The sequence below is a fragment of the Petromyzon marinus genome, chromosome 14 (genome assembly GCF_048934315.1).
Source record: "Petromyzon marinus isolate PM22_M1 ecotype Great Lakes invasive population chromosome 14, UKy_Petmar_22M1.pri1.0, whole genome shotgun sequence".
NCBI lineage: Eukaryota > Metazoa > Chordata > Hyperoartia > Petromyzontiformes > Petromyzontidae > Petromyzon > Petromyzon marinus.
This window is the reverse complement of record NC_133680.1, coordinates 10,639,852-10,657,072: the sequence shown is the minus strand read 5'-3', so window position 1 is coordinate 10,657,072 and position 17,221 is coordinate 10,639,852. Positions and strand designations below refer to the sequence as shown.

Genomic DNA, 17,221 nt, shown 5'->3' with positions numbered 1-17,221 from the left:
CATATAAAATATAATTTCTTATACTCGTGAACGGATTATTTCCTTTCCATTTATTTCCTATGGGAAAAATTAGTTTGGTATTCGTCACTTTCGGTATAAGTCCTCCTACCTTCTGGAACGAATTAACGACGTATACCGAGGTACCACTGAATGTACTTCAGAGGCAGGGACCAGAGTATCTATCCATGGTATAACCACTGTTGGTTTTCTACAATGCGGTACTTCATTGTATTGACACTACAGGGGAGGTTGTCTAAATCACCCACAACTGGCCTTTGCCTTTCTGAATGTGAGGTGAGTGATTTAACTACAGTGCCACTTGGGCAGCTCTGTGCATGTGTACTTTCTTACTATTCTTGTTTATCCAGGGAAGCTTCACCGAGTCTCAAGATTATTTTTCATAAGGGTCCTGATAAGTTTTTTGCAGTATGGGTCAATGTTGCCGAGTCTCATTTAAATCGAGCCATTTGCAGGTAATACGGCCCGTTGGGCTTTTTAATCTGCCCCGCCGAACTTGTCCAAATATTATTATTTAATTAAATTTTACCTTTATCCTGTAATGCCCCCATTTCCCCATTAGATGGCGCACTTTGACCGGGAGTTACGACATGTTTTTTTGTATTGTTCATGTTCGTGCAATTTGTTAAATTGCCTTGCAAATACATGCTTTGCTACCTGTTAAAGGCCAAATCCTTTCATGTAATGATTTTTACATGTCATTTATATTAGTTCACACAAACACTCCATCCATCTGTTCCTGGCCCAGCCCCTCTGTCAAATTTTAGAACCCATTGTGGCCCGCAAGTCAAAAAATTTGCCCAACCCTGTTCTAACTCCACGTATAAAGGTGTCCAAGTCAGGAATTGAACCCAGGAACTTCTTGAGTCACGAGTGTTGCAACTGGGCCACCCTGGGCCACCCTGGGCAACCCTGTGCCACCCTGGGCCACCCTGTAAAAAGTATATACTACGTGTATATACTGTAAATGCACGCGAATATCTGGCATAAGAATAATTACATTATTATGGAAAACTTAATATATATTAATCATGTAGAAATGAAATATGATATTATAATGACAAAATGTCATGATTGTTTTCTAAAAGTGAAACAATGGTGAACATAAATGCACACACAATTCACTTGGACATTATTGCAAAGCGTGATGGAATCACAAATGGGAATACTCATTCGATCAGCCTGGAGTTAACAGAAGCAATGTATAGAATTGTCTGCAATGCCAATCACGCAAACTCTTATGTTGCAAAACAATGGTACATTTATACAAAACTAGCTCGAAAGTATCATTGCATCTCAGTTACACGAAGTTAGATTGCATCTATGTTTCACTTTTTGCCATCTCAGCCATCTCAATCTAATTTCATTTCACAAATCTAATGCATTTGGTAATTGGGAACCTTCATGGTGTTATACATTATTAATGGAGCAACTATAGCAGAGTATAGTCAACGTGTTTTGCCTAATAAATGGAGCAATAAGTAACACTGATCACTACTGGCAGTCCTAAGCAAGCAGTCTAAATTCCATATTCCTATGGCAGGAACAATTTCTTCCTCTTGTAATTTCCACACAGTGGCACTGATCGCCTATTACTGCTTGTATATTGTAATTAAATTGTAATAGTATATGTATATGATGTTGGCAATGTCAAATCTGTTAAAATGCCTACTCAGTACTATTGAGTAATTTTATTTCAATTAACTTGTTCATAAATTAATCTTTTGCAGTTTTAATCAGTTCCACTTTGCTTGTTTTGTGATTCCTACTGCCAAAGGAGCTTAAAGCCTGCACAGTGGAATGGAGAAAAGATGACAGATAAAAAATTTTAGGAGGAGATTAGCGTTTGTTTACAGATTTAAAAAAGTTTAAGAAAAAGAAGAATCTGTTCATTACTTTTCATGAAAAAAAAAAACTCACCACCATTTATGTCAGCATCACTGGCATTAGCAGACTCTGTATCATTACTGGCATCAACTGAAAAAAAGAAAATTCACACACAAACATGCATGTCCAAAAAAATAAAACAAACACAGAGATGAGTTCATGCAGTTATTGCCTTACATGAGCAAAGTAAATCGTGAGACAGAAAAGCAAGCACACAATGGTAACACGACAAAGTGATTTCCTGCTAAATTGAGCATGGAGGCCGTGCCCTTCTTCTGTTCACAGCCCTGAGCCAGTGGTGAAAATGGAATATTCCTCTGGCGGGGGCGAGTAGAGCCATCGAACAAGTAGAGCCAACCGCACAAACGGGTACCGGTTTTAATTAATCCAATGGGATAATGGGCCGAGCCAACCCCCTGCCAGGATGTGAACTCGCAGTCTTCCGATCTCGAGCCAACTGGGTCTGATTCCAGGAGCTTGTTTAGTAAATAATCCTTCCAAGGATGAAATATTGCCAATTATTAACGTCTTTGCCAGCCCTGACAAGCTATGTAATTAGCCAACCAAAATTATGTCAGGTCAAAGGGTAATGTTTCTCAATGCCCATATGGCATTGAGAAACATTGTTGAAATTCAATATCTCCTTGGTAGGAGCAAGTCTCTTCATAAAAAAAAAACACTGGTTACTTCCCATAAAGTGGTCCTCGTTTTATTCACCTTTGAAGGATAATGCAGGGCTCAGTTGACCTTTTGCTAGCATTTGAACTTTCAACATTCTGATCGTTGAGTGCTCTCAGCACACGACCAGCGGGTTGGAGCACTTATCCATTTGCATTCGTCATATGCAAGACTGGGTTATAATTTGAGGCTTTCAATATCTCAGTGTAAGCTGGCATTTGCCGCTGATTTAATATTCACTCAAGCTATGGAAGAGAAAAGAAAGTCACTAATTGTAGGCGGTCAAACATAATAGTGATCGTGAATGCATCTGAGCATGCTAGCAATGAGCAATCGCTTTACAAGTCTATAATGAGTGTGCAATGCTTTGTGGAATTAATTCTGCTTGACGAGCATGCTATTATATTTCAGTTTTTGTTCCCTTGTTTTCTGGTTGCCTAGTTGTTAAGCGCGATTGCCGCTAGGTTATAGGCCCTTCGGTACAGATTTGACAACAATCTCCTTGAAATATCCAAAAGAAAGGGCCGCTTGGCAATTCGAGTTGGACTTTTAGGATCCGGTAATGTGGCTCTCGGGCATAGTCCATTGCGTGTCGCAGTTGTGGCCATTTTTGGCAAATAAATATTCCACAAATAGGACTATCCTGAAATAGTCAAGATGACTGAACGAGGAATGGACATTCAAGGTTGGACAATCAAGAGGTCATATTCTTGGTTCTTTCGGTAAAGTCACGTAAATAAAAAAAGCAAAAACCCACGACGTTTTGATCGCAACACAAGCGGTCTGCATCAGGCACTTTTCTCTCCACCTCATGAAGACCGCTTGTGTTGCGATCGAAACGTCGTGGGTTTTTTGCTTTTTTATTTTTATATTTACGTGACTTTACTGAAAGAACCAAGAATATGAATTCCTGCAGTCATGAAAGTTTTAAGTCTAGATGAAGAGGTCGCCGCGGTTACCGCTGCTGATGCCACAGCGCCTTGTTGTTTCTGTGCTCCTTCTGCCAGGATTCACAGCCCTTGCAGAATGGACATCTGACATCCAAGATTTGCTCTTGCAGTCCAATCATCACCATTTGCTCACAGGTTTTCCCTTGACTATCGCCCTTTCAACACCCACTCCAATGCATGCCTTGGTAACCTGCTCTCCTCCATCCAGCAGGCATGGACCAAACCACAGCGATCTCATCTTTCCACTTTACATTGCCAAATGCTCTCCTATCATATTCTATTCTCAACCTAAGAGTTGCTCACCCTATTCAGCTAAAAATGTTTTAGCATCATCTGCATGAATCTATATTAAAAGGTCTCGCATCCTCGCAGTGGGCATTTCCATTTATTATCGTGGAGAGCATCCTGGATAAAGCAAATATAATCACCTTCCCGTGGCTGATGGACTAAAGGGTGTTTGGTGTTTATATGGAGATACAGAACGGAAATTGATTTGTTTAATATATTACAGCCGTTATTGCGTGTAATTAACCAATAGGGACTACTTAGGCTGCTCCTGCCACTGTAAGGAATGCACACAATGGCTGAAGAGGAAATTAAAAACAATCGTAAGCCTGAGTTTATCTTAATAACGTAGCACCAGCTCAACAGGGGGCCTCGAGCCAGAAACCTCGGCTCTGAACACGCTCGGTCATCGACCCAGCAGCCACTGTTCTGTTCTGGCACGAAATATACACCAGAGTAAGAGGAATGTTATGTGCCCATTGCATAATGTGTTCGATGTCTATAAACAGCAACGGTTCTGAATATTCGCTTTCAGCCACTTTTAAAGCATGTCCGTTTCAAGAGGTTACGGTTATGAATGCAAGCATTCTTCTTGAAGCGTTAAGTAATTCGGTCACTATCTGTTGGCCTGATTAGTACCATACACGTGTGTACGGCTGGGGGATATGCCGATTTTGGCAGAGCAAGGTGTAGTACTGAGGCTGGAAATCAGGGACTTGGGAGTTGAGATTTTCAAATGCTACGTTGATGGCCTTGTTTAGGATTGAGGCTGCTTGTACCAGCTGTCAGGAGGAGATCAGAACCTCGAGGTCGTAGAGACTGTCTGTATTTACGTGGTAATGCTCATAACGCAGGGGGTTGTGAAAAGGGGGTCAATGGATGTATTGCATTATAAGGGTGGGCTATATTCTTAGTTTTTTCGGTAAAGTCACGTTGAAGACTTTACCGAAAAAACTAAGAATATGAATTACTGCAGTCACGAAAGCTTTAAATCAAAATTTAAGGGTGGGCTATTTAAGGATTACATTAGCCACTTTGAGAGAGTAGTGAGGTCAACTTTAGTATTAAGAGAAGGGTGAATTTTGTTTAGTTGTACTGCATTGCTCAGAGATTTGAACTTGGATACAGGTGCGTATGGAGGAGGCTAGGCATGTTATGGTAGGCTAGGGTGAGAAAGATATACGTTTATCTAGAACGTGGAAAGAAAATGTTGCAGATGTAATTGGGAAGAGGAGGTTGCGATGGGTGCGACACGTGTGCAGGATGGAGTGGGTGAGGTTACCGAAATGGGCAATGGAGCGGCACCCAGAGGTTGGCGACCACGGGAATGATCTAAATCCAGATGGAGGTGGCGATGAAACAGTTGTTTGGATAAAGAGCGGACTTTGAAGATTGGGAGCCAACTCTTTAATGGCTGCATGACCTGGCAGAAGGAAGAAAAGATTCCATGGTGCATGTGGTGGCATCTATGGCATTGGCTGAGACCTTCTAGATTTGAAGCTTTCGTGACTGCAGGGATCCATACTCTTTGGTTCTTTCGGCAAAGTCACTTAGGTAGAAAATAAAATAAATCACGACGTTTCGATTGCAACACACGCGATCATCATCAGGTGGGAAAACCACTTCAGCAAAAAATTATTGCTGTGGTTTTCCCAGGAGGCTTGTGGAGACTCCCAATTGACCGCATGCGAAGGCACCGATTGACTGACTCACTCACTCGAGCGGCACGCTGAGCGAGGGTCGAGTGACTGGCACGTACCTGGCTGCACCGTCAGCTTGATGGGCTGCTTCTGCTGGATGGTCTGCGTGTACACGAAGCGAGCATAGCAGATGTAGTCATCGCGCGCGTCTGATGCGCGCACGTTGGAGAAGTAGAGGTCCCCGTTGAGGCCCTGGGACACGCGCTCGTCCTGAGATAGCCTCTGCAAGACTGCAGACGGAGACACCGACAAACATGCACGTAAGTGTGGTACATTAGGAATGGACCACTCTTTTAACTATTTCCTTGTGAAGCAAGGGAATAACGTGTGGTTCCGTGAAAGTCCTGATGCAGTACATCGAGGCATGTGTGTACACCAGAATACGATAACGGAGCTGGGCCTGTAGGGGGCTGGCAGGGTTATTGATTAACCGCACTTGTACACCAGTCACGTGGTTAATGGCGACTCGGTTGAATTGCTGTGTGTGACACACGTGCTGTTGCATCTTACAAATTCATCACAATAAATGTGTTTGCCCTCGATTTAGAGCACCTGCCCACGTCCTTCATTTCGAGTGTGCAATTTAAGCTCAACAATAACAACTGCCAGTCGCCAGTAAGTGGTGGTGACGTCACCATGGCACCTGTGCTAGGTTATGTGCACTTTAAGGCCACGTGAAGTTTCGAATGCCCACTGGCAGGTCATGGGACAGACCCAGGTGCCATGGCTTCACTGACTGAGATGACTGATTGATGCACCACCTGTGCCCCCAACTATGCTAACTTGCTGTGTTTTATCTGCCCGGTGCTCTGCTCATTGTTGTGAACATCGTTTTTCTGATCTTCGTTTTTCCTGGAGGGGGTCTGCCTCCAACTGCCCAGTAGCGCCCTTCACGAGCCTCCTCCACAGAGGCCGATCTTGAACACCGCTGGTACCAGTCATTGGCAAGTCCACTCAGCTCCATATCCTCTCGTACCGCATCATTCAATATCTTTTTTAGCCTGAGCCACGCCCGTTTATCCCCCTCTATCCAGCCAAACAAAAGCTTTTTGGGCATGCGGTGGCTGGACATGCGAGCTACATGACCCAGCCATGTATGCTCAGACAGTCAGACACAAACGTTCAGACATTCAGACACAACGACAACAGTCGCCATTATCCACAAAGTGACATAACCACAGCTTTTGTACCAGGCTAGGTGCACTGAGGTCATGTGACGTGTGGAAAGCTCGCTAACAAGAGGTCATGGGACATGACCCGGGTGTTATGCTCTGACTGCCTGGCATGACTGGCATATACACCACCTGTGCTAAATTATTGTTTAACCTGTTGTTAAACGATTTACTTTGCTTTGACAACAACAACAACAAAAAAAACATTTTATATACAGTCAATGCAAGCCACACATTAACGTTGCCACTTTTAATTAAATTCTGGCTACACCGAGGGGTGGGGGGGGGGGGGAGGTTCTCTGAGAGCCACGTCGAGAACGTCAGTGTCGGGCTCACCGTGGTCCATCCAGAAGATGACGGGTAGCGGGATTCCAGGTGGGGGGTTGCAGGGCAGCACAGCTGACGAGCCCTCCTTCACCTGCACTGGGTCGATCACCTCCTTCGGCCACAGAGGAGACCCTGGGTTAACACAAGAGCACATGAATGAGCGACTGGCATTCTTTGAAGGTACGGTTGCTGCGGTCTTTTTTTTGTTTTGTTTTGTTTTAACAAGGGCTGGGTATTTTTTGATCGCAAGTATGCATTCAGTGAGAGTATGCCCGTGCCCATATGAGCATAGTTCAGATGTCTTCTGTTTGGAAATTTAGCCAGCGGGGCCACATTCCACATTCCCATGGTGGTGGACAGTCTACTTGTGGCATTATCACTGTTGACCATCCGCAATTTAGTACTCGTTTACCAACCGCGGAGGGACGATGACCAGGGTTGACCATCTCCAGCTGACAGTTGAACTTGTGTAACTTCATAATTACGATTTAAGTGAATCTCTTACGATTAAGGAACTGCAGCAAAACACTTTGCTCGTCGTTGAAAGCTTAAATTCCAGTTTGGAGGTCAACATAGCTCGTCATCAGCATCACGATTGAATTAGCTAATTGAGTAGCACTTTTTGGGATGTGACCAGTGATTTTAATATGGAAATACTGGGCTCCACCATAGGAGTGTGGATTTTCCACACCTGGCTCAGGGGCACAAACAGAAATAACCACTGCTGCTTGCTCTTTTGAGCAGTGAGTTTCTTTGACTGTGATTTTAAACCACGTTTAATAGGCTTCACACAAAAAAACTACATTCACAAAGAGACATCAATCATTAATTTGACTACAAAGTTAGCACCTTTCATGAAGGGTTTATTGTGCCCTTCCTGTGTTCTGCAAGGGAACAAGACAACTGACTTAGCAGTCCATCTAGTAGTTTTGAGAAGTAAAATGCCCTCTCATTTTTTATACAAACCCAATGAATGTTTGCTATATTTACATCTTTATGCCACCATAACGTGATTAAAAAAGATCGCATAGCTTGGCATTCAATCTGTATTTTTAATTCAGTTGGCGGCACAACCTGACGAAAATTCATCTTCGATTGCTGCGAGCTGAGAGAGGGAGGAAAGTTTCAAAAAGAAGCGTGTGACACATTTGGGCAAAATACGTTTGGGGACCCAAAAAAGGGCTGCGATTTGGCCAAGCACAGCTGTAGCTGAATTGCAATCGCCAACAGTTTCCACCCTTCCCATGAAGCCTATCCTACTTGCGAAAAAAGGCATTTCACAACGCGCGTCTCTCGTTGCACCCGATCAAACAATGGGACCGCTGAGAGAAAAATCACAGGGCAGGTGTTGGCTCGTTGGCCACTCCGGTGGTGATGCTATCGCCCGTAGGGGTCAGCGCCCCCTTCGTAAAGGCGAGGCCACGTTGACAGCTGGCGCTACACGACAAAGCGGGGGGTGGGGGGGGGGCTGCCGTAATTGGCACAATGCATTAAGGCACACCATGTGGCAAAAGCAGAGGAGTGGAAAAAGGAGCGACGCCAATGAAAAAAACAAAGTCGGAATTGGAACACCAGAGGGCAGTGATTTCCACAGGAGGCTTGGTTTTACAGGTACCTTCTCTTAAACGTTGCAGAAGCAAGTTGATGCCTTACGTGGGAAGAATGCAAAATATAAATACAAAAAGAACAAAGAGAAACGAAAAACATAAGCAGAGACGTATGAAGTGAAAATCAAGACGAAATCATATGCGCACATAAACAATACAGGTCTTAGTTCTGTGGTGAAAAATAAATGTATCCAAAATCATACTCGTTTGAATGAATTACAACAATAACTAATCCTGACAGTTGGTGGTGTTTGGAGAGAGCTGAACTCACAATTGGAAGGCTGCGAGCACCAATGGCAATCGGAGGTCAAATCGGCCAATCATGTCATCAGGGACAATAAGATGTACACCACTTTGTTGCGAGTCAGCATTGGTTATACAATGAAAATGCAGAGGTCCTCTCTGTATAAATGTGTGTTTGAGCAGGGACACAGTTTAGTCTGTAATTCGAATCCACCGATTTGAGCACCAACGTATGGGTCTTAATGTTGACCCACAACGCAGAGATGATGCCACCAGATACCATGGCATCTCTAGACAATGATTGCCAAGTTGTAAAGCCTTTTGTCGAGCAAGGCCAAAGCAACTCGGTTCAATCCCATTACAGGTGGCTGGCTCTTGTGAACATTCCAATACGTTTGAAATCATATGCAGCCAAGTTATTTAATCTCCCTGCTCAAACCAGCATTTGGACAGTGCTCCTTTCCATTGGTGGCCCTGAGCCAATTGTGCCAATTCCACGATATCATGGTGGGAAGCAATATATCCAGATAATAATGACTGCTGACTTTCCACGAAGCCTGTACTTACATTAGTTACATCAGAAGGATACAAGGCTGAGTCAACTCCCGACTGGGTTTGAACTCGCAACCTTTCATTTGTGAGCCATGCGTTCAAACCATGGCGCCAACCAGTTAAGGCGTCACGGTGGCAAGACGTTGGTATAAAGGAGGTCGCAAGTTCCATCCCGACCATGACGCCTGTATATATGGACTTTGCATGTTTTCCTCGTGTGTCGTATAGATTTTTCTCTAGTCCCTCCGGGTGTTTCCCTCCACATGTAGAAACATGCGTTAAGAGTATTTGGCATGTATACATTTCCACGTGATGAAAAGCCACTTCATTGAGCTATCATTTGTGGCCAGGTCGGTTCTGAAAAAAGAGCTGTATAGCTCAGTGGGCTTACCTGATCAAATAAAACAAAATTTCGTTTCGTTCATAGTTTTAAGTGGAACTGTGAAGAATGATATTGGACCATTCTTGGACAACGCTGGCACCGGCAAGACAAATAGACCATACATACGTAATTAGATAGTAAAGAAATGCTGTACTTTTTGATGAGCAGAATGAAGAGTATTATTTATTGCGATATGGAGAATGGGCAGTGTGTGTAGAGCTGGGTGTGCTAGTGCGTGTCTGTGATGCAGTGCTGTGGATGTAGGTGCTGGTGGATCATAAAAATGCATGAAAGTCCCAAAGGTGCTTGACTGTCAGGTGGCAGTCTGACAAGTGAGTTTTTTTTAAACCCACTTTAGAATATGAATTTGCATGTGTGGGTTTTCTCTGGGTACTCATTTCATTGCACACAAAGAAAAACTATCCCTAACATATATTTGGCCAAACATCCAAATACGGAACCCTCCCGACTCACTCATTAATTCCTGGAAAAGTTAATTAAATAGTATTTGCACACTGCCTGGTCCCCATAGTCTAGAAGTCCCTTTCCCCAGCTTGCAGTGCTTGTTGACTCTGTCCCTGTTCAAGCCGATACTCAATATCTTCTTCTTTACCTCTGCCTATCACCGACTGACTTCCCCTTTCCTCTCTGCAATATAAATATGCCAACTGTTCCTATGCAGTGTCTTGGTCACATGTAGATGCGATATACATTATAATTGAAATGGTCTGGCCCACAAGAGTTTGAATTCCAGCCTTGGATAATATCGACCAACAACAGCGGTCAGTGATATCTGAACCGTTGCTGAGAAGGCCTCCGAACGCCAAACATCCAACAACGACACTGACCAGCATGGCAATGCATGGCCAAACGACTCCCAGAGCCAAGAGATGTGGGGAGGCCCTCATCCAGCAGTGGATTAACAAAGGGCTGCAAATTATTATAATTACTATCGCAAACATAAATGTTCTGGGTCAGTCATGCGCTAACCAATTGAGCCACGTTGGTATCTCTGATTACCGTACTCAGTAAGTGCATCTTTATGGACACCAATGTGTCATCTACCACCATGAAATGAAAACTTCTGCTATTGCAATCTCGCAAGGATTTATGTTATGGATAAGTGCCCGCATGGTTAGAAAACAATATGGCCCGGTGCGGTTGTTTTTTTTTTGCCACAGTGTTCTGTTTTTATCACTTACTGGGAATCTATATTTTACTCTATTTCAACATATATTGCTGGTGAGTTCATAACAATATAGATGATATACGTATGCACGTAGATACTCCGCGAATAAAAAAATGTGCACGTGTAAGGTTTCCATGGCAAATATAAATGCATTCAACTATAAATTGTCATGGCAAATGTCATACTTTGGTAAATGTGTTTTTTATCATTACATATATCATGGTTTGGTCATATTTTTAAATGCTTTACAGCATTAAAAAAAAACTATTTAGGCAACCACTTATTCATGTTTAGTCTGGCCATGTTTAGCTGATAAAGTGCTTCTCATGGGTGTACAATTAAGTTGACATTTTCAGTTAAGGGACCATAACGCTGCTTTGTGATAAATTACCACTTTTCTTTTGGCTCGAGAAATAAGGATCCAATCAAGAATGTTACGATCGTTAATCAACAGATGCGTTTACTGTTTTGTTTGTATATTAACCAGAGCGTGGCCTCTCTGTGCGCTCTGTAAAAGGGGCGTTGCATAAAATGTCACCAGGTGTCGACCGTTTTAAGGCAGCGCTGACGAACGTGTTTGCGTTCTTACAAGTAGCACGACTGCTATTCTTAGTAGTTTAATAGCACGAGAGCTATTATTGCAAAAAATAATAATAATCAGACAATATTTTTTCTTCACATATCCATCTCTCCATGTAAAAAATATGTTATATATTTATACAATATACCTGTATATCATATGTATGTAATGTATATTTATATGGTATATATATTTTATGTATCTTTGTTTACACAACTCATCAGCCGCACACTCTGCTGAGAGTGCATAATTTCAGCAGCGCTGTTTCAAGACAAGCACAACTGTGAAGCGGTTTCCAGCGACAGTGTCCCTTCAGCAGAATTTCGCTTGCACTACTCAATACTCATGAACTACCGCTCTTAGAGGCTACGAGTATTAGTCACTTTGTAGCAGCAGTGCCGCTGGTGTGAGTAAGCGAAATGTCGCGGAGGCTGTAGCTGCTGCTGCTGCTGTGCGTGTGTGTGTGCACGTGCGTGTGTGTGCACGTATGTGTGCGTGTGCACGTGTGTGTGTGTGTGTACGTGCGTGTGTGTGCACGTGTGTGTGTGTGCACGTGCATGTGTGTGCACGTGCGTATGTATGCACGTGTGTGCGTGTGCACGTGTGTGTGTGTGCACGTGCGTGTGTGTGCACGTGCACGTATGTGTGTGTGTGTGTGCACGTGCGTGTGTACGCACGTGCATGGTTGTGCACGTGCACGTGTGCGTGTGTGCACGTGTGTGTGTGTGCGTGTGTGCACGTGCGTGTGCGCTGCCTCCCTACTCGAGAGCTGCACGGTGATGCGGTCGGAGAGCGCCGTGCCGCCGCTGTTGCTCGCTCGGCACTGGTACTCCCCCTCGTAGCGCTCGGCCCGGCCGCCCCCAACCACATCCACGACGAGCGTCCCCGAGTCACCGCGCATCTGCACGCGTTCGTCGGCCTCCGGGTGGAAATCGACGCCGTCCTTTGTCCAGTGGAAGCTGCGGGAGACATCGTCGAATGCGCATTGTGAAGAAAGGTGGCCAGGAGTCTCAGGGGGCAGAGCACTGAGCCCAGCAGTGCTGATGCCCTGAGTGGGGTATCTGGCTTCTAACCTGTCAGTGATGAAACCAGGTGCTGGATTGTACTGAGTTGTTGGTCTCAGCAGAGTCAACAATGCACACACACACACACACAGGCGTTTGTTTGGCTTATTCCAGTGGCCGAGAATAAACAATACAATCTGAAGTAACCGGGTGGCTTAGGTCAGGATGCTGAACTGGCACCGCTGAGATTCAGTGCTTCAAATCCAGGCAACCAGCTGCTTGTGATCAGCTGGGTTTTTCACTGTAGTGAGCTGATGGTCTCAGCATGATCACCAATGCATAAGCACACGAACATATCGCGTGGCATAATTTTGGTTGCATTACTTTGCCTACATTGCAGCTGTAAGAAGTAAAATAATAATATCGGTTTGACTTCCACAAATGACTATTTCTCTGCAGCAAGGCATGTGGCACAGCGCAACCTCCATCGCGTGTGGATAAACAGATAACTTGAAGGGATCTGAGAAGTAGTTCTATTAAATTATCTTCCTTGGGCCATTCCCTAACACACACAAGACATAGACACTGGCCTGCAAGAATTCTGAATGGAAGTTTAATTCGATGACACGAATCCCTAATTCTAAATTGCCTTTGCAGACCGCTTTATCCATATTTGGGGCATGCCGTATAGACGCTCTGCAAAAATGTTCACCACATGCAAATGTAACATTGTTTATATATAAGAGCTCAAATTAATAAAATTAAATGAGAACATCGATGCAATGTATTTTTGTGTGGTTATTTTTGGCCTTCCCTGAGTTAATGATATAAACTCCACATTACCATTGTGAGGGCCAGTTTATGCACCAATTTATATTGGACACAAAGCAGCACGAATAATGGGCTGAATTGACCCCTGGCTGGGATTTGAACTCACAACAATACAATTTAAAGTCAAACGTTTAAATCGTGGTGCCTTCCATGTGGGTAGCGTTTAACCAAAGAAGATGGAATCACATTCTAATAATGAACAATTTTATTGCCCTCAGCAATACAAATAATTATTACGAATTAAAAATACTACTTTTTTTTTCCAGGCACACTCAAAATATTTTTGTTTGATGAACAAAATGTTTAAAATATGTTTTTAAACAATGCACAACAGTTGTATACTGTTAAATTTAGTCTGGTGTCTCAAATGCGGAAGGCAAAAATCTGAGCAAAGACACAGGCAGTTATTGGTGGCATTGTGATACCGTGACAAGCCGTATAGAGTGAGCTGCTAATTTTCATCCTATAATAGGGCTCCGACCACTGCTGGTGATGATCTTCATTACATTGTGAGCCTTTCTCTTGGCTATCTTCTGCTAAGTGCGGCCAACAAATCCAGGGCACAAACGTCTCCCTCAGAATTATTGCGAGTGACGTAAAGCAGATGGGCTTTTCTTAAATTGTGTGATATTTTATTAAACAAATCTGTCCATTTGCCGTGCTAATAATACATCGGTGAGTGGGTGAAATTATTTTAGCAGGTGAGAACTCATTGCGACGCATTAATTGGCATTTTAAATATAAAGGGGTAACTTTGGTTAAACAGTGGCATTATTCAAAAGCATTATTCGAGTGTGTGATAGTGTTGGCAGCTACAATTAGAAGAGCGCCATTACATACATTGTCACTTTCTGGTTGCTTGCTGGGGCCTCGACAGGCTGTGAACAACGTATGGGTAAAAGTGTTGCAAAGCAATGCTTGATGGTCGTTATAATGATAATTGTTGTTACTGCAGCTACTCAAAATTATGTTGATGAGGAAAATAATAACGATGCTGCTGGGTTTATGGACGATTTCACGATAACATCTCTCAAAAAGTCGGAAAAGCCCACTCGTAGGAGAAAAATTACTGGGCTCACGATGATACCACCAAAACACAGCAGCTTCAAATCTGCCGAGACTCTAAGCCTTACTATACCTCTCAGACAAAATAAAATTTAGCCAGTAGCAGATGGGCACTATAGATTAAGCATGATACGGTAATTAAATAACGTGTCAAGGCTATTGCGTTTCATATAATCCAATAGACGCGCGCAAAAAAAACTTAATGCGCACAGTGGCACGTGGCCTTTACTGTGGCAGGAGAGGAGTGCGGCTGGCAATCGCATCGACACAGTGGCAGGCATTAATGACAGTGCTGATGTAAGCGGGCTGATGGGGCAATGCTTTTACAGCGGCGCATCACGCGAGTGTGATTACATTGGGCTCCCCGCTCGCTCGGCACCAAAAGCTCTTTAGGTGCCACGTTCCCAGTGGGAAAAACGCCCCCCGCCCCCCCTCCTCCCCCCTCCACACACCCATCACCAAACGCGACCGCAATTGATGAGCAGGCGTGTGTCACTTTAAAAGACCTGTGGGCAGCATAAGATTTCCGCGTGGATATGTGACATCGCATGTCGGTGGTATTGTTTTACCACGGGACCCTCTTAAGCAACAACACCTTGATTTGTGTGGGTGGCTGCGATGTGAAGAGATACTGGTGGATGCCTCATACGTTGGCTGTGCAGTGGAATTTTTGGACGCGTGTTTTTTTGTTTTATCCTGTCCGTCAGTTGCATAAATCAAGGTCACTGTTGCAAAGGAGACTAGAGCTGGGACGATTTGTCGGTTAAGTCGATAAATGTACTAAAATTTTCAATGCTTTGTTTGTGCGTTTGATTACTCGGGCCCATTTAAAGACGGCAGCCTCCTTCACGCCGTGCCGCATGAAGGCTGGAACCCCCGGACGAGCCACGCCCAGCGTGACGCGGCTGACAATGCCGATTACATCACCAAGGTTGAGCTCTTCACCTCCCGTCCAGCGGCACATTTGACAACCGAAGGTGACCGTTTTTCGCATATTTTCGTGCTCTCCGATTGATTGAGTAATCAAACTGATGTTAATAATTGATTACTTTAATAATTGGATATCCCAGCTCTAAACGAGACTTTCCGTGCCAGTGGGCTTTCATGCAATGAAATAAAGAACAATGAACTCAACTGGGTTCAAAAAATGTTTCCTTGAGGATTTTATGTTTTATTTTTATTTTTAATTGAAATCCAAACACTCTCGATGGATCCTACGTTTTGTTACAAGACTGTTGCCAGATCCAAAAGGAACCTCGCAAGAACACGGTTGAGTGATTTTCTCCATTCACTGGCTTTCAAGAGAGACTGTCATCGACTGTGCTCCCTTACACGCGTGCGCATGTCCCCGCTTTGATAGTCGCAAGACTGTGCCGCCATTATTTTACGCGATTTTATTTTTTTTAGGATATGTCACACTACCACCATTTTCCTTGACGTTCTGCGAACGAAGATTCTTTGAGATGCCGTTCATTTTTATGCTTCTCTCTCTCTTTTTTTATTAAGACGACATTTTTTGCGTCGTTCACTTTATACGTACAAATGCCTAAATGTTTCATTTTTAATGTGAAACATTGTGCAAATGGAAATGAATCGTGGTTTATATGCCATTGAGGTGTTTTAAAAATGCTTCCGATTTTGGAAAGTTATTAGATTTATGAGAACAAGGCAATGCAAGTGAAATCCCGTCAAGGCACAGGTTGTCCTTAGAAGCTTAAACATTCTTACTCGATGACCCAGAGGGACTTTCCAAGATAAAAAAAAGTCGTTATCATATGATTATAAACTATAACCTGCAAGCACAGTAGTTCTAGGTCGGACTTGTCTCATCCTAATCTCACCCAGATCCAGAACGTGGACGACCAGAATGAATACCTCATCTGAGACCCAAGAATCACACTGCCTGGCTTTAACATTCCTCTAAGATACCGGCGGTGGAACCATCAACCGCATCAGAACATTAACAGGCCGATGCATACAGCTGCTCCATGAATAGAAAATTAAAGACAGGCCACAGTATGATTGTGGCCAAGCAAAGCAAGCTATGGACCGTATAGTAAACCACTGAAGTCTGCACTCCTTCAATGGAGGAATAGTAATGACATGAATTCTCTCCTGAAGCCCTCTCATGGCTAACAGACCTTGACACTGACATTTAGCGCATGCTTATATTGACATACGCAAGAATAGAATAAAAACAATCGAGACGTCGAATTTATATCTCACTTGGTGGTCTACTTAGCCCATAATCCTTTTGGGGTTGATACAATATTTACCAATTTTTGGTAACTAATCAGTGGTTTTCTATCAAGCCACGAATGTCTGAATTGTAAATGTGGAATCTCGGCCACTGGATATGCCACCCCTTTACTAATTTTAGCCCGGAGAAAGTTTTACTTTTTTAAATGTAATTCATAAAAGTCAATCAGCAATCAAATCCAAAAATCGAGTATTCTCCAGGTCAACTCAGCCTGAACTGAGTAACTCGTGCAGTGTGGTCATGAACCTGAGAAATAGGAAGACAAAGACTGTCAAGCAAACATATGGTGCTGGCCACATCTCCTCTTTACATGCCATCAAGGGTCAAGAGGTCATCATAGCCAATGCTGTTTATTCCCCCACATTTCGCCATCACTTCCGTTTATCAGCAAGATCCCATATTCGTTGTAAAGTTGATACTTTACCACAAAGGTTGGTTGCCGACCCCTGAGCATCCACAGCCTGCTTCAGTATCCTGCCCTAACTGTACAC

The 17,221-nt window shown here is 43.6% G+C and overlaps 1 protein-coding gene across 12 annotated transcripts in view; it reads right to left on the bottom strand.

Moving 5' to 3' along the window:
* The window catches only part of NRCAM (neuronal cell adhesion molecule), a 261,902-nt gene that overhangs the window by 93,347 nt on the left and 151,334 nt on the right, over positions 1-17,221 (bottom strand). For 10 of the 12 annotated variants that reach the window (XM_032954073.2, XM_032954071.2, XM_032954080.2 and 7 more), the window contains 4 exons: positions 12,333-12,529; positions 7,027-7,149; positions 5,578-5,748; positions 1,939-1,995 (listed from right to left, as the gene is read on the bottom strand). In XM_032954073.2, coding sequence (XP_032809964.1) covers positions 1,939-1,995; positions 5,578-5,748; positions 7,027-7,149; positions 12,333-12,529 — 548 coding nt within the window. The remainder of the gene's footprint in view (positions 1-1,938; positions 1,996-5,577; positions 5,749-7,026; positions 7,150-12,332; positions 12,530-17,221) is intronic. The other 2 variants (XM_032954078.2, XM_032954082.2) reach the window with 1 other exon arrangement.